At 28.6% G+C, this 26,608-nt stretch overlaps 1 protein-coding gene across 4 annotated transcripts in view; it reads left to right on the forward strand.

The window, feature by feature from the left end:
* The window catches only part of LOC129981123 (RNA-binding protein Musashi homolog Rbp6-like), a 247,187-nt gene that overhangs the window by 32,469 nt on the left and 188,110 nt on the right, over window positions 1-26,608 (forward strand). For all 4 annotated transcript variants that reach the window (XM_056091806.1, XM_056091808.1, XM_056091807.1 and 1 more), the window contains exon 2: window positions 11,125-11,165. In XM_056091806.1, coding sequence (XP_055947781.1) covers window positions 11,125-11,165 — 41 coding nt within the window. The remainder of the gene's footprint in view (window positions 1-11,124; window positions 11,166-26,608) is intronic.

The raw sequence follows: 26,608 nt of genomic DNA on the forward strand, positions 1-26,608 counted from the left end.
TTCTACGTTAAGCACATTTTTACCCTGAAAAGTATATTTGTATCAAATTTAGTAACTCTAATTTATATTTTTTGATTTGGGGAGAACTAACACAAACACACCCATACACGTTTTCTTCTTTAATTTTAGAGCAAATACAGGATTATTCAAAAACATTTCACCATCTTCAAATGACTATAACATCCTTGTTAATAACGATAGAAAAAAAGAAAAAAATAGAAATATATAATTTAGAAATGATATATATGCAATTAATATCAAAGCAATAAATATGATGTACACACAATACAGAATAAAGATATATTTGTTTGTAATAATTACCCTATATGATTTCCCTGTTTTGTATGTTCGTAATAATCACTCTATACGATTTCCCTATTTTGTTTGCTCGTAATAATTACCCTATATGACCTCCCTGTTTTGTGTGTTTGTAATAATTACCCTTTGTGACTTTCCTATTTTGTTTATTCTTAATAATTACCGTATATGATTTTTCTCCTTTGTATATTCGTAATAATTACCTTAGATAACATCCCTGTTTTGTTTGTTCGTAATAATTACTGTATGCGATCTCCCTGTTAGTTTGTAATAATATTACTATGTGATCTCCCTGTTTGTTTGTAATAATATTATTATGTGACCTTCTGTTTTGTTTGCACACAATATTTACCTTAGGTAATTTATATGTTTTATTTGTAATGATCTCTTAATATGATATCCTTTGGCTACACGAGAAGCATTCATGCGGTAATCCATTTGATGTCGTATGCTGTGACGTAAATTCGTGTTTAATAATTGCATAGATGTTCTAGAACGGGTAATATAAAGCTTTTGAAATTATTTTCTGATGAAATTATTTCTTCAATTTTCATTTCATTTGGTATGCCTTAGGTTCCGTATTAAAGTTTTATTTCCTTATGGCAGCGGATGAAACTGCAGGTACCATAAAGTAGGTTTCATATAGTAGAGAAATGGACTATTCTCCACATATTTCGTATGCCCAACAAGGGAAATCACATAGTGAAATAATTACGCTCACAAAGAAATCCTACAAAGTTCCATCTTTATTATTTGTTTAATTTATTTCGTTTTCACAATTGTTTCAATTTTAATACTAATTTTAATATTTATTGATTTAATACTTATTTAATATTTAATATATATTTAATACAAATGTAACAAATTTTACCTTTCGTAATCGCTTCAACTAGTTTGCATAGTCTTACGTATTTCGGAAAATTTTTGAAGGATATGATTCTATTATGCATGTATGAGACAAATGATACTACAAACATATTTGCGCATGCCGCCAATATCCCTACAATGCGTTGTGATGTCACGTCCTTTTTCCATCTGCTAGGAGTGCAAAGTTAAATTAGCTCGGCGCTCTTGATTTATATAACGTGAGCATAAATTCATTTAAATGAATGAAGTAATAACTCTTTCAACAACTACAGACGAGAAACATAATAAATATAACTCTGTAAGTAAGTAATATTATAATTAATAAAAAACTGAATAAATATTTTTTTTATCTTTAAAGGATAAATAAGTATTCCAAATGGTGTATTTATTTACTTTCGAATATCGAATAGAATAATTTGCTTCTTAATATTATTTTTCTAAAATAATTTCATTGTTAATAAGTATGATATAATGAAATTCCTAAAAATCAAAAAAATTCTGTTTGTTAATGTTAATATAATTAAAAATATTTCCAGCAAATTATTGCTAAGTTCTGAAGGCTAGCTACTTAAATATTTCATATTTCAGCTTCTAACACATATTAAAAATGCTCTTTGACACAAATATTGTGTAATTTTCCAAAAATATAATATAAATAAATTTTACAGAGATTTGATTTCTCCATTTCTTACTCTATCTATTGCATTCATTTCCATTTTTATAAAAACATTTCTAGTAAAAATTGGCATACTAATTATACAGTACTGCTATAATTTTCTGCAGCATATTTCATACACGAAAACCGTCTTTTCCATTGGTTAGCACGAACATGTACTGTGGAAAAAATGGCCTATTAAAAGCGATTTTGACTTTTTTTTTCTGTAAAGGATTAGAAATTCTTGCGTTGCATATATCCAGCCAAGAATATTTTGGGCTTCAACCAAGAAAGCAGTTGTGATGGATTATAAATGCAGGTCGTGTGCCAATCCTTCTGTCTTCAAAATAATGGAACCACAGATGATTTCGAATTACATTATTTTTATAATTGCTGACACTTCGGGTTTTAAGTGAAAGAATAGTTCACTTAACTTAGAAATGCAATAGTTTAAAGAAAGAAAGTTCGGGTGAAAACACTACGGTATTGCCATGTCCCTAACAAAATTTCAATAGGGGTGGGTGGACGAATTACTTTTTCTCTTCATAAATATCTGAATATTTTCTTTTTCAATTTTCTGGTATACATTCATTTAAAAAGATCAATATTCATGAACTCTAGGATGTTAGTGAATTACGTGACAAGACTTTTCAATTGGCAACAATAAGTATCCTCGAATACTAGAAATCAGAATGCATCTACCAGCGACGGTTTCACAAACAATAAACATTGATTTTTTGAATTAGTTGTGACTTTATTTCTTTCAGACAATCGAAAATTAAGTAAATAAAGCCTAAGACATTCATTGCAAAGTACTAATAGCCTGATGACACAAAGATGATTGTTACAATGGGTCACATGACAAGGTTTTCTTAATTGGCAACCATAAATAGCTTTGAAGAGATCCGAATGCATCTACAAACAATGGTTTTTATTCCGAATGCCTCTACTAACGATGGTTTTTATATAAGAACATTAATTATACAGAGTGATTTGGGCCGCATTCATGTCAGACAATCAAAAATTTGGTTAATAAAAACTAAATTTCAGATGATGATTTCTTATCTAAAATTGTCTATTTGAAATTATAAAAAATACAATTCATCAGTATTAAACAAGTATTAGCATTTTACCAATATTTGTATTAGTTATTATACTTCTTATACACACTTTTTAAAGCTCTAATTAATTTCCTTAAAATAATTCCCAAATGTTATTGAGTTATGGCTTTCCATTGCAATTTTCATAAAATTCTTTCAAGGTTCTCTCAAAAGATTATTTGTTACAACTGAACAATGTGAATTTTCTGATACGTTTGCGGTGCTTTTTTCAGTCTGTTTTATAAAAATGCTTGGAATTTACTCATATCATTATTGAAATGCTAAAAACTAGAGCTGTAGTTTTTTATCTCGGTAAATAACATTTTGGACTTAAAAACCATGGTCTTGAGTTCTAAAGATCATATTTTGATAAAAACATTACGAGCTTTTGCACTGACAGAGCTTGTAGGCGATTAGAAAGATTCCTCCACTTAAATGCTCAGAGCTTCAAAAACACTATGGTTCTTAACAAGAACAAGAGTAGATTTATTTTATACAAAAAAGAACAAAACGAAAAAAAATTAACAGAAGAACAAGTACAAGTAATGTTTTCTAGCTAGGAAATATATGAAATTTCGGCCAGGCACATGACATAGTGGGTAGTGATACATGGTTACCACAAGCTTACAACTAACGAATAGGCTGGATTTGAATGGGTTTTTTAAATATTCGTATCACCAAAATCAGCTCCAATACTGATTTTGACAAACTTTTCTGAAATATTTGAAGATATTATCAAAAAGTTAATTTTCTCGTACTTTTCGCTTGGAAGAGATGTCGTTTGACAGATGCGCGGATAAGTAAGTTTTTCTATTGCAGTTGCTTTTCGTTTTACTGATAAAATCTTCATCAGTGGAAAATCTGGAACTATTAAATTGAAGAAAAGTACTTTTAAGTGATTTTTAAATTTAAAAAATTATTCATTAAATGATGGTGGATTGAAGGCTGTGTTGATTTTTCATAGACAGGAAAAAAAACGAAATTTGTTTAAAATATTTTTATTTAATTATGGCAAAAGCAACATTGTTTCTATTTTCCTTCTGTATTAAAATATTACTTTTAACCGTATCCGCAAAATTCAGTTGTTTTTGAAGTCAATACTCATTTATAGCCGGAAGTATTTGCATGCAGATTTCCTTTAACATGATCGTGTTAATAGTTAGAGCATTCTTTGTAAATAAAGTGATGTGAAAATCTTTCTAAAGAATTTATAGGGCAGACTGCTGGACTGAGAATCTATATATTTCATGCATTTACTTCTTGGGTATAAGATGCTCTTTAAGAAAAGGATTGTATAAATATTGATTTGATTTATTAATTAAAAATCTATATAAATATAAAATATTAAAGTACGTGACACAAAAATCGCTCTAATTATTTAGTGTCGAATGGCAACGGTCATATGTAAATAAATTGTTATAAGCATTTCAGGCTGCTTCATTGATGTTTTTGCAGCTGCATTAAATTCAAATCTTTTCCTAGCTGATTAATAAAGCTGAAAGAAAAGGAAATAATAGAAATGTTCTGGCCAGGTCACTACAAAGTACATTCAGTCAAAGGTAAGGAGATATGAAGCTTCAAACAGAAAATTTCTTCGGGCTCGAAAATATACTTTATCGTCACCAAATAGGATAAATGGATGAGGAATGATATTCATATCTTCTAAAACAATTATCTTACAAAAATAGTCTTTATGTTATTATAAGATTTAAAAAAAATAGTCTTTCTTATATAAATTTAATTTCCCGATAATTTAAATAATATTTCTAATTCAATTTGATATACTGTCCTTAACTATGTTTTTAAATGTTATGGTGGAACTCAAACTCATTCAACAAAACATTCAATTGCTTGTTTTTGCCAGTCGTTAATTCCGTAATAGGATTTTGACTTCCGCTTTTAATTCGTAATATATACTTTTTAATTGTAGTCGGCTGATTCATTAGAATTCATATTCTTCAGTCGTATCGAATAATAAGGTGAAATGCTTCTATAAAAAATGCATTCCATAAATCAGTCTAAAAAGTCAATAATTTGGGCAAATAAACCGTCGCCAAGAGTAACTAGTTCATTAAAATTTTAAAGTTTCTTCTTATTACCTTCGGGTTATATCATTTCTCAAAAACTAAGCCACTGTAAAATTTCCGGGGATATATTATTCTTTTACCATTTCAACCGATGAAAATATTTAATGCATTAGAATCTAATTAAATTCCACATATCTAAATTGCTTGAAAGAAAATAAATAAATAAAGGAAATTCAAAATATTAATCTGAAATATCGTGGCATTATGATGCTTTACGTTTCATATTTTCAAAAATTTGTTCTTTATTACAGTATCGATAACTGTATATCGATATTGATATTAATGATAATGATATAACGATTATTGAAATAATGTATTTAATAATGTCAAAATAAAAGGGAAAAGCATTGTAGCAAAACTGAAGAAATATTTTGATAAATTTTTTTAAAAATTTTTGATTGTATTTTGCTATATTACTTTTCATTTTTTAGTTTGAAGCTATTAAATACATTATTTTAATTATCGTTATTATTAATATCGTTATCGAAATACTGTAATCAATATCGTAATTAAGAGAAGATTTTAAAAATAGCATGAAGCCTAAAACACCATAGTGCCACAATATTTCAAATTAATGGTTCGAATATTTTTTTTTCTTTCAAAGGGAATTAGATATGTGTAATTCGGGGTTCCAATGCATTGAACTTTTTCCTTGAACGAAATGGTAAAAGAATATGTTTTCAGGAATCAAAGTTAGTGAAAAAATGTATATGTTTATTTTTTTGGAGTCCTATTATATCTAAATAGCAAAAATATTAATTATTTTTTTTTATCCTTATTACGTGGTAATGAAATTATGTGACACTGTAATATTCTAAATTAGAATTTATAAGATTTTTAAAACAAACATCCTCGTAGAAAGCATTCATATTCTATTAAGTAAATTAATAATTTAAGTTACAGCAATAAGCGTGTTACATTATCTGGTTGTGGGTAGTAACGCAGAAAATAATTCGGAAGACGGCATAAATGCTTTTAATAGCCGTCAGCTATTCTGTCATTAATACAATCAAGTTTACCAGTTGAGAAATACGATTTTACTACACCATAGAAACACCTCATTACCTTTGGGGAAGAAAATAAATTACTGTGCGTGCATATTTCGAAAGCAGAGTATAACAGACGTAAGCCCGATAATGAAATGGAATTGCACACCGTTAATCCATCAGATGAATACAGCGATGTATGGCATGCGATTCAGGATAGAGGATGTTAGTAACGGAAAGTAATGTAATAAATTTAGCATTTCAGTAATTCTCGACACAGTAAAATGCGTTAAACATTACTCTTAAAGCATATCACCTAAATTTTGGAATTGTTACGAAATAATGATTCACTGCTCAAAAATTTGTTTTCTTTAAAATTATTGGGAAATATGAAATAAGTAAAATTAAATTAAGGTATAAAGGCTTTCATTAAAATATAAATGGATTTTTCATAACTATAAATTTATTATTTATTTATTTATTTTATATTTGGAAAAGCAAGCTCCACTCGGCAGTTTCTTTTCTTTTCTTTTTTTTTCCCCTTCACTTTTTCTTTTTTTTAAATCGTGTCTTTTCGGACAAATTATTTAGATACGAATCACACACTGATTACATATGAATATTTTTCAATCCTGCCTGCATATGAACTGGTCATTTAAATAAAAAAAAATCATGAATGCACTTAGTTTATTCATGAATGATATTCGAAATAATTAGCTATATTGCAATATTCATTTTACAGTTTATTTATCCTTACTTGTATTTTTGAATTTACACTCAGTTTTACCCTGGTAAAATCGGGTCCAAGATGGCGCATTATGACATTGTCAGCATGAGAGCAGTTAGAAAAAGGTTCTAATAGTTAGTTATAAAAACTGTTGTGTGTGCGCGCGCGCGTGCGTGTAAAATCGCATTTCTTCAAGAAAAACACCCATGTAGATAAACTTAAAAAAGCAAACGTTTATCAAATTATAAAATTTGATTGAAATCGTTAGAGCCGTTTCCGAGATGCAGAATATATATATATATATATATATATATATATATATATATATATATATATATATATATATATATGCATGCATGCAAGAATTGCTCGTTTAAAGTTATAAGATGTGATTAAATTTTGAATAATTAACATTACAGAAAGAAGCTCTCATTAAAAACAAATAAATTTATTTATTTATTCTTTTATATTTAACTTGGACTTGCATATTTGTTAAAATGGAATTTTGCAATCGGGTTTTTTTATTCACTTCTTAGGTTTCAGCACTAAAATTTTACAAAGTTACATATTCTTGATACGATACGTTATTTCCATATTTTTAGAATTAATTCGTCAGTTTATACATTAATTTGATTAAGTTTTGTTCTGCTCTATTAGCATAAATTGATAATATATGTTCGCAGAACTGATTTCAAAATCCTATAATATTTATAATAATTAATCATAAATTAATAATTAAAAAAAAATTCTAATTTTTAGCACACATATAATAACACTTATTCAGCAAATTTGTTCAATAATTTTTTAATTTTTTTTTTTTAATTTTCAATTTAAAATTTTGTTTGCTTTCAATTTTTTATTTAGAAGAGGGGAGTGGCAATATCGTGACTAAGTATAACGCAAAGCAAATCATTCCATTTCATGCCCTGCCCATAAATTAATGAAATCGTCATTTTTTAGACTTTAGGAAGAAACTGGGGTGTGAGAAGAAAGCGTTTAATTTTGGAGTTCGTGACGCTTTCAAAATGTCACCTCGATTGAAAAGGGTGTAACGGACATATTGGACGACATTCGCTTGTTTTCTGTGTAACGGCCACTCCTTTTTTTACTTCTTAGCAGCCAATCCTATCGAATTTACTGAGCTAAGAATATTCACTAGCACGGGCACTGATTACTAAATTCCTACAAGAAGTGAGATATCTTATTATTAAAACGCCTCACAAAAAATAAAATTATTTTTTGAATTTTAATAATTAATTTTGGATAATTTGTAAACAATGGAATAAAATTATTCTTTTATTACATTTTCTAACTTCCAGGAGAAAAAAAAAATTCAAAGAATTTTAAATTAAAGAGTTACAACTTTTTAGTATATAAATTTTAAAGTTTTGAAAGACAGAGTTTTTTTAATAGTGTTTCTTGTAAATCGAACAATCATTTTTAAACTCGTAACAAATGCGATTGTGAAAAAAAGTACATCAATCTAAAGTTAGGACTAGTTTCCCCTGGCTGGAAATACTCGGCACTCTAATGGAAATTTAAAACTGAAACTTTTAATTATTTTTAACAAAAAATGTAATAAAAAAAGCTAGAAATAAAATTATTCATACCAACTTTTAAAGTATGCTTCAATTACATTTAATACGGTTTTAAAAATTATATATTTTATATCGTATTATAATTTATATCGTATTATAATTTATATCGTATTAAAAATTATATATCGTATATGAAATTATACGATGAGCTGTTCCACACCAAACTGTCCCAAATGATAAGCATAAGATTCACCTATGTTTATTATTTTTACATTTATGAAAGAAAAAGCAGAAAATTTATACTTTTAAGTCATACTGCTTTTGAATTACCGTTAGAAATTTTAGGATCTTCATTCCTAATTAGTAATACCTAATTATTTACGAATATAAAGTTTTCTAAAAATAATATCTTTCAAGAATTCCCATTCGCATATGCAACATATATGAGTGGGAAAAATACTTAATTTTCAGAATATTAAAGGTTATGAAGTTAAAGTAAGGTAAAATCTGTAGGTATAAATTGCAAAACTAAAATTAAATATCTGCTGAAACGGTTTAATTACTTTGATTTTAAAGTCGGTGCAACGAAATATGTAAAAAAGCAAGAGAAACTGACAGCATTATCACGTGAAATAAAATTCCATGTAATGAACTTCAAGTTAAAAAAAATCGCCTAAAAGATGTATGATATACCAGCTGGTTGCATTAAAATTTACAATATTTTAAAATATGAATCAAAGAATTAGTAAAAATTTTAATAGTGTTGTGCGTGCATAGTATACGGTATATACGCTACGACATAAAAGAGAAAATAAATAGATATAGAAAATAACTTTCTATAGAAAATAACATCAGAAAAAGTATGCGATATATTGATGCTATTAGAAATAGATTAGTGAAATAGATATAATACATAATAAATGATGAATAACTATATATATATAATACTACGACAAAAAATTAATTAAATTTTAATTTTAATTTTAATTACTTAAATTTTAATTAATTAAATTTTTAATTTTAATTACTTAAATTTTAATTTTAATTAGTTAAATTTTAATTAATTAAATTAATTTAAATAAATTAAATTTAAATTTTTAAGTAAAAAGTTGCAAAAAGTTATATAGAAATACAATAAGTATAATTAAATAGTTAATTTTTAAAAAATTTAAGTTGGTGTAAAAAGACAGAAATATTTCAAAGTTGTGACTAAATGCTAAAATGTACACTTTTTTTCCCCACAAATCATCGTTTTTAAAGGATAATAGCAATTTTTTAAAACTAGTTAAACGCCACAAATTAATTTGTCTATTTGAGTCATTTGAAAACCATATTACAAAAGTGTTTTTAATTGTATGTACATAGAAATATTTCAAAATTACAAAAATGGTCACATGAAGAATTTAGTTTCGTTTGGTTCAATGTATTATAAATTGAAAATAATTTGAAAAATTAGGTTTGATAGTTTTACGTAATAAGTTAGTATTTGAAATGGTTAACACATACAACAGTTGTTACGTTAATAAAGTGAACCTTTTTCTTTCTTTTTTTTATGATAACGTAACTACTTAGCGTTCTCAAGCTTTCCAAGAGGAAATTGCCTGAATGGGTATTAGAACATGTTGGCTTGTAAATCTTCATAAAAAGGATGGAACATGATGTCATTTCTCGTGTTGCTGATGCTTTTAATTTTTGGTTTATTTTGCTCAGTTATTCATCCGCTAATTTTGGCTTCAAGATGTGAAATGCTATATCCTTATGAATAGTTGAAAATAGTGTAACTATTAAAAACGATAATGTTAAGGTAATAAATAAATATACTTTATTATTTTGTTATTCACAAAAAATTAGCTTATATATCTACACTTTGGCTATAAAGGTCAGGAAATCCCGAATATGAGTTTTTTTCTGTAAATATTTTAAGGAATTTGTGCCAAACCTCGTTCAAAACCGTAAATGATTATGAACAGATTTTCAATATCCATGCTATTCATTCGCTCTATTTTTAAATATAAACAGCTCTTTTCATCTCTCCTGTCGCCCCTTGTTTGATTAAATAAACACGTATTGACGCATGCGCAAAAGTGCAGTTGTTTTGGAATCTTAAAAATAAGCAGTATATATTCGTAAATACATTTTTTTTTAATTGGGAATTCCAAATACTTTACAATTTCATGATTGTTTCTTTTAATAATTCGAAGCAGTGACTGATCGAGAAATTTATAAAAAGCTTGTGTATTATCCGAGTGCAAATGCTGGAAACGGGTCATAAAAGCAATATCTTTTTTAAAGCCAAAAATTTAAGAAAAGAAGTTACAGAATAAATGCTACGCTCTTGATATCGTTTATCCTAGTTGAGATTAAGATACAAAAACTAAAAATTGTTTGAATTATAAGGGAAGAAAGAAAATTAAATATATATTTGTTTAATATTCTAAAAAGTATCTCAGAAATGTTGCCACATTTTGTTTGTTCATAAAGTATTAAATATTATACCAAATGATTTCAAAGTCTATAAATTAAACGGTTGAAGATACAATGAAGGAACATATTTGAAGAGTTTTCTTTTCTTTTGAATATAACTCAATTTTATATCAGTCATTTGCTTTTTATTATATGAAGTTTGGCGGATTGTTTTTAATTCGTGGCAATCGCTTTTAAGAACCTAACAAGAGCATTGTGGGATACTTTACTGTATTTCTTCGAAAGTTGAAATCATTATATTTTGCATTGAAACTTAAGTCAGTAAAGTTGTGTGCATCGAGTGATTTCACAATTTAAATTTTTTATTGCAGTCATTTCATTAATTTTTTATCATTTTAACATGATTTTTTTCGTCTTTACAGGAAGATGTTCATTGGAGGACTAAGTTGGCAAACAGCGCCAGGTAAGGATGAATCATTGTCTCCCAACTGCCTTTGGAGTTCTTTTTTCTATCATCTCTATGCTTGATCTCAGCGTTCTATATTTATGTGAAATTAAAGTCGCATTTGATATTTTTTTTCTCTTTAAATCATTTGTAAATTCTGACTCATAAACCATTTAATACAATGTGCAATGAACGAGAAATTTAAATATAGAAATCTAAAAATTATTTTTTTTAATTCTGAAAAATAAAGCTTAAAACAAATATGCGCGTATTAATTTTGCGGACTAATTAATTAATTAATTAATTTTGAATATATTGATCTGAGAAAGCTTACAGTTCCTTTACAGTTACTTTAGTTCCAATAATTTCAATGTCGTGTATGGCAACAGCAGGGACACTTTAAATATTTTTTTATGTTAAAATTACGTCGTCAAAGAAACAAAAAATGTTGAAATATTCTTGCACATTATAGTTTTCCTGTTAATTTATGGATACTGTTAAATTCATTACTTGTTAAAAGGAAGTCTAGAAAAAATATAAGAAAAAACTCATATAAAGTTTAAACTGCATTTTAAATGTTTTAATAAAATGATTCATAATATTAAAGATGTGGTTTAAGGCCATTCGAATCAGGGACAGAATCACAGGCTTTAATTTCTCAAATGACAAAAAAATGTTCGCATTAAAAAATTGTGGTAATTTGAACTTCTAATTCAAAATAACACAATATATTAAAGTTTTTTTATTGATTCGTACTATCTTTGTATTATTTTTAAAAATGTATTCTAAAATATAACAACGATAAGCACACATACATAGAATACCTACACGTACAATATATTAATGTACATGAGTACCAAAATAAGCCTTATTATAATACTGCAGAATTATAACAGTGAAATGTAAAAAAAAAACATCTTATGACTGTTTCAGACTGCTTCATTGGCGCTTTGAAAGATGTATATAATTCAGTGTTTCGCTTCGTTAATTTTAATGGAGCTCTTTTCCAAAAATTTCTAAAATTTTTTAGAAATTTTCGGAAGAGGACCCTACATCTGTTACCGAAACCTCCATTCAGTCAAAGTAAAGACATGTAAAAGAAATTATGTAGCTGTCACTCTGTTATGTTAGCTTATAGAATATTTTGCTTCGATATGTAATATCGATAGTATGTTTGGTTATAAATGATACGTAATACCACCATAAAAGATCTCGTTCTTGCAAAGGACGACAGTAAAAATCTTCGAAATAAAGAACTCATTAAAATAAATTATTTAAACATTCTAAAATTATGAGTGTTTTTTTAGTTCTAATTTTGTGAATTTGGTTTTCTAATTCAAAGATTCTTTAAATTGATTTTTATCACAGATTTGGTTTTCTAATTTTTGGAAACTGCGAACCATTCATTTCTGCAGGTGTAAAATAAGACTGCTTATTACGGTTAATAAAAATGAATATTAAATTAATTAACTATTAGATGTTAAAATAAAAAAAGAGCTTATTTCTAAGAAAGTTCATGCTCTTATTTTATCATATTACTCTACTACTTAAATAAAATTCTTAAGTGATTATTCATCTAAATAATCTAGCTTTTACCAAATTGTTCATCTTTATTTCATCGAAATTTAAAACAAATAATTATTTCATCGAAATTTAACTAAAATACATAAAAATTGTTTTACACATGTTTCAATTCCGCGCTTTGAAAAGAATAATTCATATACTCATAGTTAAAAGCTTTATTTTCCCTCTCATTCTTACAACACTAAAAAGGAAAAAATATTTATATCTTAAATTTTAATACAAGAATGAAATTCATATAGCTTTCATAGTTTTGAAAAATCGAATAAAAATAATAAAATTATTTTAAATCATATTGCAGCATTCTGTAGAATAAAAGCAAAATTGAAAAGAACCTTTTCTTGAAAATATTTACTTTCAGTATAGTGAGATATTATACATTTCAAATGCAGGGAATGCTGCATAGATAAAAATGATTGGAAAATGATACCCAAATGTTCATTTATTCATTGGAGTACTCTAAATCAATACCAAAGGTGAAGGAAGAATCAGTTTGATTCCTATATTACCACCATCCGTATAATTTTTAATTCAATTCAAATCTAATCTATTCAAAATTTATTTCCAAAGAATGAGGTTCTTCTTTCTTTTTGTTTATTTTTGTAAAATGTTTGCTCGCTTTCTCTTCTTTAAAGCAATTTGGAAGAACTCTTGTGGAGCATTAGAGAAAGCTGTTATCTTACTCTAGTTAGTAGGTTGTATTTAGAAATCGCACCAATAACAATTACCTTTAGTTTAGTCAAATCAACGTCCCATTTTGGAGCAACACTAGGTTATTTAGTTCACACTCTTAAAGGCAATTACAGCTGGTATATTACGAAATTGATAGAGAAATTAGAGAAAATCAGTGACCACTATTCTAATTACTATATCTATTCCTAAATAGCCCTCGTGTTGTTCCAAATTTGATAGCGTTAATTTGATTAAAGTAAACCAAATCTAAAGGAAATGGTCACTAGTACAATTTCGAAATGGAACTTACTAACCAGAGTGGAAAAACAACGTTCTCATACTACTCAAACTAATCATAGTTTCAAGGTACCAAAATGAATTGGAGAAACAGTAACGTGTTTGCTCGCTTTCTCTTCTCTAAAGCAATTTGGAAGAATTGTTTTAGAGTATTATGAGTACGATGTTCTCTTGCTCCAGTTAGTAAGTTGTACTTCGAAATTGACTCTAGTGACAATTGCTTTTATTACAATTATTAATTACAACAATTAATATCCCTTTTTGGTGCAACAGGATGTTATTTAATTAACACTCTTACAAGCTTGCAGTTTAGGGCTTGAACCCTTATTTCACTGCATATACAATATACATGTAACCCTGAATCACAAGTCTAAAAAAATATTTTTTATTAACTTAGTTTAAGTTTGAAGAGTGCGTCCACCTCAAATTTATTTTGATTACTACGATAAAAATCATTCCTATGTAGCTTTATTTTCAAAATCGGAAGATAATCGTACTAATCAATGATATTTGATTTTGCCAAGGGAAACAAATGACAAATATATACTATAAATATCTTTAAAATAGATCAAAATAATAGAATGTGAGTGCTGACGAATCTTAGCATCCGAAGAATCAGCAAAATGTCACGCGAGATGGTTCCAGCGAAACTCAGCATATGAAACTCACAGGATTTTTCTTATTATCCATTTCATGCCAGAGTAGGCAAAGCATCGTTGAACCAAACAGTATAAGTTTAATTGTCTGTTGGTTTAGATTTGCCATTTAAGTCCAGACTATTATAATTCCATTTTTTAATATCTTTTGGAAACTTTTGTGTAAATATTTCTTTCCATTTTAAAATTTCAAATGATGATAAAGGTAATTAGATAATAATGGTCAAAGAAGTGCTCTAAATCTAGACAAGAACAGCATGCAAATAAGATTTCGTATTTGGAATTTTCTCCTTTTAGATCAAAAAGAATCTTTGGTAGATTTGCCATTTAAGTCCAGACTATTATAATTCCATTTTTTAATATCTTTTGGAAACTTTTGTGTAAATATTTCTTTCCATTTTAAAATTTCAAATGATGATAAAGGTAATTAGATAATAATGGTCAAAGAAGTGCTCTAAATCTAGACAAGAACAGCATGCAAATAAGATTTCGTATTTGGAATTTTCTCCTTTTAGATCAAAAAGAATCTTTGGTAGATTTGCCATTTAAGTCCAGACTATTATAATTCCATTTTTTAATATCTTTTGGAAACTTTTGTGTAAATATTTCTTTCCATTTTAAAATTTCAAATGATGATAAAGGTAATTAGATAATAATGGTCAAAGAAGTGCTCTAAATCTAGACAAGAACAGCATGCAAATAAGATTTCATATTCGGAATTTTCTCCTTTTAGATCAAAAAGAATCTTTAGTACATCAACTCAATTCTGCTAAGTATGCCATTAATACAATTCAATAACTGCAACAATATTCCAATATTATTGGGCTATTCGAAGACAGGCTAATGTTTCGTTCGAACAATATAGCTTGGAGGTTCCTTTGAAGACAAGAGTAATGTCACATTTACTTGATTTATGTCATATCTTGATTAGTGCGATCCATAAGAAATTATATGGATAATCTTAGGTTTCTGTTATTACATTAATTTATATGGTTTAATTTTACAAACTTTATTTTGAATTTTAATTAGTTGTGTTTTATTTCAGTATTAGTGCAGAAAGTATTTAGTACGAAAAGTCTATAAATTTATATATATATATAATATATATATATTTGATACTTTAATACATGGAATTATATGGAACAAAATCTTTCTGTTATGTAACTCATATATTATTTATCTGAGTTATGAGAGTATGTTATATTATGTATATTATTTCATATTCTGTTATTTTCAACAAAACTCGAAGAGCATTCCTTGTTATATAATAATTCTTATTTGCAAAATTGTTTTGATGTAACTCGGGACTTTTATTACAAGGAGCAGATTATACAGGTTGAATTTAGGATCTTCAGAAATAACATGTTTAGAAATAAAACATTAATAAATTTATCCAAGGATTTTGATGATATTATTTCGATGTGCATATTATTTTACTACATTCTGGTTCTTTTCAATATCAGTTGGTCCTCATAACCAAAGATTAATCATTTTTGCACTGTCATTAAGAAGCTCATCTACAAAAGGACTTGGTGTCATTCGACAACTACCACGCATCTGAATAATTAGAGCACGTGGCGAATGATTCAGGTGCAAGTTTCGCTGCGAACACTAATGGCGTCACATTACAGGTTACCAGGACTGAATGAGCGGCGACATTCCGCGGAACATTTCGAATTTACTCTGGGCAAAAATCGTCCAGCGCCATTTTAAACGCCTCCGGATTCGACGTTGCCAAAATGAAATGTAAAAATAACGCCACAGAGATAATAAAATCTGTTTTATTCTGCGGTTTCGGTAATGTCCAAACGATTCCTAAACTATTGCGAAAGGGTGAGATAACGGAGTAGCCGTTCGATTTTGGAACGAGCGTTCGAACGTTCTAATGTTCTCTGCACGCATCGCAGGCGCTGCTTAATGGCGGGAATAATGGAAATAAATAACAGCGGCCGCCGCCATTACGCTAAGTACGAAATAAATTATTCCTCAATGCCTTCGGAATTTCAACCCACGCCTCCTATGAAAGAAGACCGGGGAGGTTTCGTCTTAACAGAACAGGTGGCGGTCCCCTCTGCCTTTAGAATCATGCCTTCTATTGGTTTTGTAGCCAGAAAGCGACTGCTTTAATTGCTCTTCCAGTTGGCGAAGTGTTCTTCAGCGGTCTTTTCCTTTCATTCGAAGAAACTGGAGTAGTTAGGTTCCATGCAGATAAAGGAATCGTTAATGACTCACATTTCTTGCTTCAGGGGGTGTTTCAGCTCTTTTCGATCTGCAGCACGATGTCACCTTTGATGAACGACCCATTTTGTAATCGATAATTGGTAAAGTATAGAATTCTTAGGAGTCATTATTTGAATTGAAAGCAGAAGTAAACCTTTTTCTCCTATTTAATGTTCTATAGTTTCGTTCATACCTTTATTTGATTAAGTTCTATAAGTTACAAAAATTTGTCAATAGTTTCAGTTTTTATGCGGAACGGATTTGTGCCTTACTTAATCAAATTTTATGAATTAAATATTGTGCTATTCAGCATAAAACAAAATAGCAGCTGCCCAGCCCTTATAGATTTCTTATTCATCAATTCTGTTCTCCAAAAACTAATTAGATGCTTATTGAAATTTGCGAAAGTCATAAATCGCTTAAATTCCTTAAACGATAAAGCATTTGCTTTAATTATACGCTTAATTATACAGCATAATTTCACTAAATGACTGTCTAAATTATTGGAATTTTTAAAAAATTGTACTAGATATGTTTTTAACCTGAACTGGGCATACAGTTCAGTATTTACTATAACTAAATTAATGATTGTACAGAGTTAATACCTGAGCAATAAAACGAAAGAATAGAATTTAATTGCTGTGACTTTCACATTATTCCTAAATATTTCTAAACTTAGTAGAAATCGTAATTCCAAAACAAAAGTCATCTTTTCAATCAGTAAATAACTATGAAAGCAAAACGAGGATGAAGCAAATCTTTCAATTGTTCATTTCAACATTGTGATGTTTTTAGCTTGATTTGTCTGGCTTGATTTTATCAGCAGTTGCATTCTGTGTATAATACGTCACGCTGTTCATAGAAAGATTATCATTCTATGAACATTAATATACAATTTAACTCGTTAATTAACACTAAATACTTTTTCAATGTGTTGAGCCAAGAGAAACATGCACGTTCGTAAAGCATTTATGCTTCATACGGCTAAAATGAATATTTCCTCTGTGAGACATACTTACTTCATGTGACAATTTATGTGTTCAGACAAAAAGCAAAATTTATGCTCTTGAAACAATGTCCGAAGAAACCTTTTTTTCAGACAACAGTGAACAGAGACAAAAACCCGAAGTTTTTTTTTATATTCAACAATGAATAACACAGACAAAAGTCTGAAAGTTTTTTCACACCACGGTGAACGGCATAGATAAAAGTCCGAAGGTTTTTTCATATAGCAGTGGACAACACAGACAAAAGCCGGAAAGTTATTTCAGACTACAGTGAATAACACAATACCAAAGTTTGACAAAATCCTGAAAGTATTTTCATGTAACAGTGAATATTACAGATAAAAGTCTGAAAGATTTTTCATACAACAGTGAACAGTACAGATAAAAGCTCGAAGGTTTTTTCATATAACAGTGGGTAACACAGATAAAAGCCAGAAGGCTTTTTTCAGACAACAGTGAATAACACAGACAAAAGCCGGTAAGTTATTTCAGACTATAGTGAATAAACATACGAAGGTTCGACAAAATCCTGAAAGTTTTTTCGTATAACAGTGAATTTCACAGACAAAAGTCTGAAAGCTTTTTCCTACAACAGTGAATAGCACAGATAAAAGCTCGAAAGTTCTTTTTTTTTCAGACAACAGTAAACAACACAGACAAAATTCCGAAAGTTTTTTCATTACCATCGTGAACAACACACACAAAAGTCCAAGAGTGAAGGATTTGATAAATAAATAAAGCTTGTTTTAATTTTATTACAACAATAAGGGGGACTGTTACAAACTGCATTTAAAATTAAGAAAAAACTTGCATAGGAAAAAAAATTTATCACTGAAAAATTAATTCTTTTAAATTTTGAAATGGCATAAAAACTCAATAAACTTATATGCTATAAATCAACTTCTTCTTTTCATCTAAAAATAACTTTTTCTAACTATTCAATTACTTAGATTTCCAAATATTAAGAGATCGGGTCTGCTCCAGATTGGAGTACTATTACATGACATTTATAAAGAAAATTCAAAAGAAAGCTGTAAAAAGAATTTCGTAAAAGTTCCCCGATTTTACGAAAAAAAACCAACAATTTTTTAGCCTCTTTTATTTGGAATCTTGGACTGAGTTGTTTACATTTCGTTATTTTATCTTTATCTTAAACATATTTAGATCATCTTTTCCAGTTTTGTTTCTTTAAGCAATTTCCAAGCATTTTGAATTTCTTTTTTACTTTTATTTCTTAAAGAGAAGGCGTATACATAGCTGGCATGAGGCCAGAAGGCGATTTTTTTTATTTGCATGTTTGTAAACAGAATCTTGAAATAAAATAGGTCAGAATAGTTGAATTCTGTACACCAATTTATAACATATGTATTCAGTATGTTTCTTTTTCTAAATTCAAAGTTTTGTATTCCTTTTTTGTCTAAAGCTCAGTAATTTAAATTTAAAAAAATCGAAAATTAAAAATTTAAATGATTATAAAAATTACAAACTGTAGAATATTTAGGTGCTAAAAATAGCAGTCAAGAAAAGATAAGTATTGATGGACGTAATTTTTTTTTTTTTTTTGATAAAATTATAAGCTTTGTCTCTTTACCTGTAACTGAATATAAATCTTTTGCTTCGGGTAAAGTAAAAATTGCTTTGAAATTATTTTATAATTTTATTAGCTGACGCGTTTAGATATTTGTACATAAATAGAATTTTTCTTCTTTATAAAATTCTTTTAGAGTAGAAGTGTTTGCAGTTGCAGTGTGCATGCACTGTTAAATTCATATAATTTCGAGCTGAAGAAAAAAAAATCTAGTCCGGTTTATGATACTTAATGCTATATATATATATTTTTTTTTATCAAAAACAATGTTTTTCATTTCATTTACCCATGAATTTATTCAATTAATTAAACAGACCTTATCAACTTACAAGGCTCAAAATTTAATGTATTAGTAAAATCGAAAAATAAAACTTCACTGATTGAATATTTTGAATATTTATCAAAACATTATTAGGTTATTTCTTGTAACGGGTAGCCATTTCTTTAATTGTATCATTTTTTAAACACAGCACGACAGCAGAAATACAGAAATAGCAGAATTAAAAAAAAAAAAAAAAAAAAAACAGCATTCCGAAAAATATGGAATATTAGAAAACACAATAATTATTAACGTCTACTAAAAAAACACCATTTCTATAGAGATGGAATAACATCACTCTGTTATTTTGCTCAAAAGTATAGAAAGATTAGAATCTCAAAAAGTACCAATTTAGTAAAAATTCTAGGCCGTAGGTACATTCACCCTTAGTATACAGGAATCGGGATAAGTTTGTTGTTTTAATCATGAAGAATGGCTATCAACTCATCCTTCTCAGAAATTATATATATATATAGGATGAACTTTAGTAATACGAAATTTTGGTTACTTCTTTAAATGGACAATCTTTCGCTACATATTCAAACTTCAAAAGGAGGTAGGAAGTATACAGAAAGAAAAGCTAGGGTCCACCTTTAGCATCAGGGTTCTATAAAGATAAACTAGGCAACAGATCTCTAACGAAGTAGAAAACACCATTAATGGATGAAGTTACTAATCAAGAAAAGACTTCCATCCTTAATAAATTACCATAGTCCATATACAAAATCCTCACATCTGCTCTGAATTGCGTTTGTTTCTTCATTGCTAAAAGTGTGTGTCAAGACTCTTAAAGACTATAAGCTGATTAAATTGCTTATTTAATAGATATCTGCAAACCTAAAAGCTGTCAGGTAATAGAAGACGAGTCTTCTAACAGGTCTCGAATCATAAATCCTTTTATTGGCATGGTTATGGCCAGTTCCAGCAAACTAAGTCGGTGGAATTTTTTAGAAATATTCTTTACGTTAGACTATAAATCTTGAGCATACATAAACATAATGCATTGAATAGGAAGTATAGAGAAATCGCTTTCGTATAGATAAACAAAATTTGGAACGTCATTGACAAGCGGTAAATAACTTCAGAGAATCTCAGCTATACCAGCAATTGCGAAACATTTTGATGTAATATTATTGGACGCTACTTAATAGGTCTATACTTCATAAATAAACGGATGGATGGATTGATTCATTAAATATTTCTGTAGGAAATTATTAAGTTCTTTTAAATAGCATAATGACGATTTTGCACGTGACACATATTATATTCTAAACGCTCAAATGCTCTTTTGAACAACATTTCAATGGACTTTCAACCATTTGGAAACATTATTAGCAATTTTTAACCAAATCAAATGAATTTATTGTGAAGTACCAATATGATACTTGTTAAGTGCATCATCTCAGCAACCAGAAATCTTCCAGAATATTTACCATTCTGCGATTCGAAGATGTGAGGCACGAGGCAAAATGTTGATGAGGCATTGTGCAATTCCTATGGAAGAAGAGCTGTTTTGCAGATGAGCCTATCGTTATTATGAAAATGAATTCTTTTCTTCTGCTTTAACGCTTTCTTCTCTTCTCTTCATTATAACAAGAGTCAACGGTATTACCACACTTACATTGCCATAGGATTCGGATGCGATATCAAGCACTCTTCATTTTCTATACATTATTTTAATACAGTTATGGTAATATATAGCTTTGAAGCTACATAAGATTTATTTCAAGTAAGTTTTTCCATTTTGAATAGAGATAAGAAAGCGAGAGCGTCATTTTAGCTGGTACTCGGCTTACCAAACATCCACGATATACCTGAGTGAAAATATTGGTACAAAGGCAGTAGGTTTAATGTGGAGCAGGATAATACATTATGTCGAATATTCGGTGATACCTAGTTTTGAAGCAGCAACCATTACATCTTTAAATCGAAATTCATCCAATATTCCTTTATGCTGACGATTTTCCTCCAGAGAATACATGTACGAATAGTATGTTTGATTGCTTCCCAGTGGAAATTTCCCATCTAAATACACATGCTTGTATTCTTCAAAAATTAATAGTTCAAGAAATCTCTCACTGATAAAAAGAGCAATTTTTAAAATCTGAGAGACCTTCAAAATTAGTGATTTTTTTTATACAACAGAATATGCCAGTGATCGATGTTTTTGTGAATGCTTTTGTGTACACCCATTGCTTTTAATCCTTTTTGGGTGGGATTTTATGTGTGTTATATATTCCTTTCTTCCCAAGATTACAAAAGCGCAACACTAAATTGCTCACCCTGCCAAATGATGCAAAGCTCACTCATTGAGTACGTAACTCACATAAACAAACATTCAATACCAATATTTTTAAGAAGAAATCAAAATCGTGGATGCTTCATCACGATTAAGAACTTGCTCACGTCTTCGCAAAAGCAAATTTCCTATCAAATCTACCCTTTTGTTAACCACAGTCCGGAACTGGCTTATTTTGCTTACCTCGCCCGAAGAATATTTTTCGTTGGTGCAACTATTCTCAAGTTCTGAAGAAGTGCATTGACCCTTGAAAAGGCAAAAGCATGTTTGCGATTTTTATGTATACCTTTGATGAACAATAGCAATAATACGAATTGCACGCAAAAGCGTTAATCATATAAGTAATCAAATTAACAGGCTCTATCTGTATTCAATTTTCAGTAGTATAGAGTGTCACAAAATCCTTCTCTGATTACAAACGCTTATTGCAAAAAGGCTATTATTAGTATAACGCATGGTTGTTTCGTTATATTAAAAGGAGATTTATAAAATATTTCATATAAGTAATTTTTATAAGTAATTATAATAATTATAATAAGCATAAGTAATTTTTAGTAAAATTACTTATGCCTATAAATTTTATGATGAGCATCCTTGGTAACTCGAACAATGCCAAGGCTGTATTCCAATTTTCGCCAAGTATCATCCAACAAGAGCTGTCACATCAAACACAGCATCTGTTATAATTTTGAATGAATCAATGTCTTCAACTGGCTTTGCAAATATTTTGTCATCTATATAACCCCAAAGTTGTCATTGAATAATAATTGTTGGTTTGAATTCATGGTACCAAAGAACATATTGAAGTTTTTGAACATGCTGGAAGCACCAATGAACATATGAAGCTCGAAGTTTTTGAAGAAGAAGAACAGTATTGCTGTTGATATAAACACACTGAGGTTATTTTAATTAAAATCAAATGTAAAATCACTTTTTTCTATTAGGGGCGCTGTCTGGTGGACTAAAATATGAATAATACGACTATTCCATTGCAAAAATTTTGCATAATTATATTCAATGGTTCTTTTGTAATATTTTTTGTAATTAGGAAAGGACTTTATTACCGCATTCTATAAAAAGTTCTGGAACTTTCTAAATGCAGTAGTACATTCTTAAATTTAAATTTTGGCACTAAGTTAAAATCTAATCTCTCCTCATAGACTAAAATAAATTCCAACTTTGGCTGCAAAAATCAGTAAAATGCTATCGATATATTAACATCTGACCTAGCAACCGTCGTGGAAATATTAAACAGGAGAAAAAAAAAGGCCACTTTCTCTGCAACAGCTGTTAATGTTTAGGGAGAGGGGGCGAAAAACCCGTAATTTATGGGGCAGCCGTGAGGTGGGATAATTACGTTACCAACCTCCTAACTTTTTTTTACGGTGCCAAACTAAAATAGGCGGTACTTTTTTGCTCATGTGTTTATGTGTATAAATAGGCTCGCAAAACCCAAATATAACGATGAAATTTACGATCTGGTGAAATTTATGAGGGGGAAGTGAAATGTACCACGTGATTAGCCTAAGTCGTTAGTGGCCATTTTGGGATAAACAAGTAAACAGAGGAACGTCTGAAAGATCCCGCCATTGAACGCTCGTTATTAAGACGAGATTCTAAAAACTATTTTAAACTATGTTGCAAAAAAAACATTTTTTTTTAAAACTTTACTAAAGTATAATCAAAATATTGATCATTTCTAATTATTATTCGTTTAAATTAAACATCAGATAGGACCACAGATATTGAAAATCAGATATTCTGATTTTGAATCTGGAACGATCTTGACATTTAGAAGGTCACGTCAGCAGTAAATGACAAAAATCGTAATTTTTCATGCTAAACTGTTATTTTTCTCATAAATACCGATTATAGTATTAATTCATCTATGCAATGCTTTCACTTTAAACATGGTTCAAAATCTAACTTCTTTTCTATATGAAATAGGGTCATAGCTCCAAAAAATAATTAAAATGGTACAGAGAATTATATTATATGTTGTTTCAGCTAATAAATGTAATTCAAATAAAAATTACAGAATCTAAATTTTTATATGGTCCCTCTGTCTTAAAGATGTTATTTAACTAAATATTATTCTATCGTTTTAAATAAAAAAAAACTTCCTCTTTTGTGGGACCAAAAGTGGTCACTTTATGAAGCTTTAAAAATGACTTTTTATACCACAGACAGCCTCGTGGAAAATATGCCAATCAACGGCCGGAGTTTGCTTAAAATAGTCACTGATTAATTTAAAATAATGCAATTGAATTTTTCATAACTCTATTAGTTTTAGTCGCAGAAAAATGAAATTTATTTTGTTCAAATAGTTTGTTCCAAAAGGTGACTAGAGAATCAGAGAATAGAATGAAAATTTAGACAATAATATTTTAAGCTATCCATTTATTAATTCAAAAAATATAAAGGATTTTTTTTTTTTGCATCATTTAGAACATATTTTCAACTGGGAGTATTCACTTATCTTTAGCAGATTAAAAAGTAGCAATTGAATTGCTATAAAATGGATGCATTATGCTTAACGGAATTTTAAACTATTTAACTTGAATGGAGTTATAATACTGACATCTATTATAATAACAATATTATTATAACACTAAGAACGATTTTTAGATATTAATTTTATAAGATTAAATTTTAAATTATCGTTCTAACTCTAAAATTTTTGCTTGAAATATTTTCCTGTAAACAAAAGTACAGAGCACTCTGAGTTATTTTATTTAATATACCGTTAAAAACAAGATATATTTTCGATATGTGACTAAGATGCAAGACCCATGGCTGTCTTAACTTATTTAGGATTTAAAATCACTATCTAAAATAAAATTTATAGATAATGCAAAATTAAAAATCCTGCCATGAATTCGATAATTTTTCATTAGATAATAATGTATTAAAAGAAGATAATGATAAATTCAAAGATACAGATGTATTTATAGAAGGCAGTAACATCGTACGAAATGTTCAGACATGCAACCTAATCTCCCTCCCCCCCCCCACCTCTGAAAAAAAATTAAATCTTTTGTTATGTTATTGAAATTAAATACTCAGCAAAATATATACACAAAATGGAAAATAAAATTGCATATTGATGTAAACGTACTTAGCTCTTGTACACAGTTTGTAATGTCAGCATTCCATCATCTTGAATTTTTGTTTGACATTCTTGGTATTTCGTAAAAACCAGCGGAAAAAGTCCTCTCGAATCTTTGTAGCATACATTCTACTAAATGTATTTTGTATTATTAACTGCAATGCTTCATCGAACAATAATTGCGCAAAAACCTATTAGAGATCTTTGGCGATTAATCGCTGAAATAATACTAATACAAAAGCACCAGAAAATCAAATGTATGTATTGAACGCTTATTTTACGATCGATCGGAACTGCAATTTGATATAAAACTACAATTGTAGTAATAATTTCTTCTATTTAAGTTTGTGTTATCGCGTTTATTTATAGGTAAAACTACAGATTAACGTTCAGACCTCTCATGGATTTTGTTCGAATCTTGACAAGGATCTACATTCGTTTATCAAATTTTATCCATCTAGCTTTTTATGTTTGATAGTTATAAGGATCTCTTTTACTTAAACAGCTGGACAGGTAGACTTCCTGTGAATGGATTTGTTCAAAATGTAATAGAAAACTACAAATTTTGTGCTAAATCCTCAGTTCTTCATCAGTCTATCCATAAGTTTTGAGAGAATTGCGTTCACAGTCAGAATTTCAAAAGTTGGCTATCTGGAATCTGAAAAATGGAGATTCGTTGATTTTTTCAATATTTTTTAATTATAATAATTTTTCTTTCATATACAAGAAATTAAAATAGGTCTGTCTGTCTTGCAAAATCGAGTTCCAAATCTCAAACCCTTCTTGGAAGAAATCTTGGAAGAAATAAATTCTATAAAAGTAGAGATAAATCCTTTATAAGGAGTGTTTTATATGAAGTTATCAATAGAACGTAGTGAATTTAGATTAATTTTATGTTTAGTTTAAATGAAAATAGACTGCTACAAATTATATTCTAACAATCCTAGATCGAATCTATCTGTTATGTAACCATTCTCCTGCGCCCTTGCATCGTCTCCAAACTTATGATTAGGTTTAATGTTATTAAAATAAATCTTTAATTATTAAAAACATTGTGAATGAATTTGACTTTACTTAACGTATTATATAAAGCATTTTTTTTCACTGTGAAATTTTAAGGTGTCATATTATATTTACAAAAAGATTTATGCAAATTAATTTTTTTTCTGACAAATTTTCTCTGTTTTATTCTTCAAATATTATTTAAAAATACACAGATTTTAAAATTAAAGTAATGCATATATATCTTTGATTTAATATTCAATCTGTCGGGAGCGGAACAATCGGTGAATTTTAATCCATTCTCTTGGATTTGATAACTGTCCAATATTACTAAATTGGAAGTCACGTGAGTAAAATATAGCGACAAGCAAAACTCACTTGAGTAAAAGTCAGAGGCAGTGTATAATTTAAAACCATAGCATATATATGTTGAAAACATTCGATTTTCGCACGTATTAATCGCTGAAGAAAAAATATATACCATATTTAACGTTAATGGAAGAAAAACATGTTTTTAGTAAATTCTTCTACGAAGGCGTGCTATATTGATTTATTTGTTTTAATAAAGTGATATATACATGAAGGTTCTTTTACTAAAATATTCATACGTGTTATTATGTGAACGAGCGATACGAATATTTGATACTTTTTGATTTAGCGCCAGAAGTGCATGGCAACGGCTACAGACATTGACAACTCACACCCCAATAC

This window comes from Argiope bruennichi, chromosome 8 (genome assembly GCF_947563725.1).
Source record: "Argiope bruennichi chromosome 8, qqArgBrue1.1, whole genome shotgun sequence".
NCBI classification, from domain to species: Eukaryota; Metazoa; Arthropoda; class Arachnida; order Araneae; family Araneidae; genus Argiope; species Argiope bruennichi.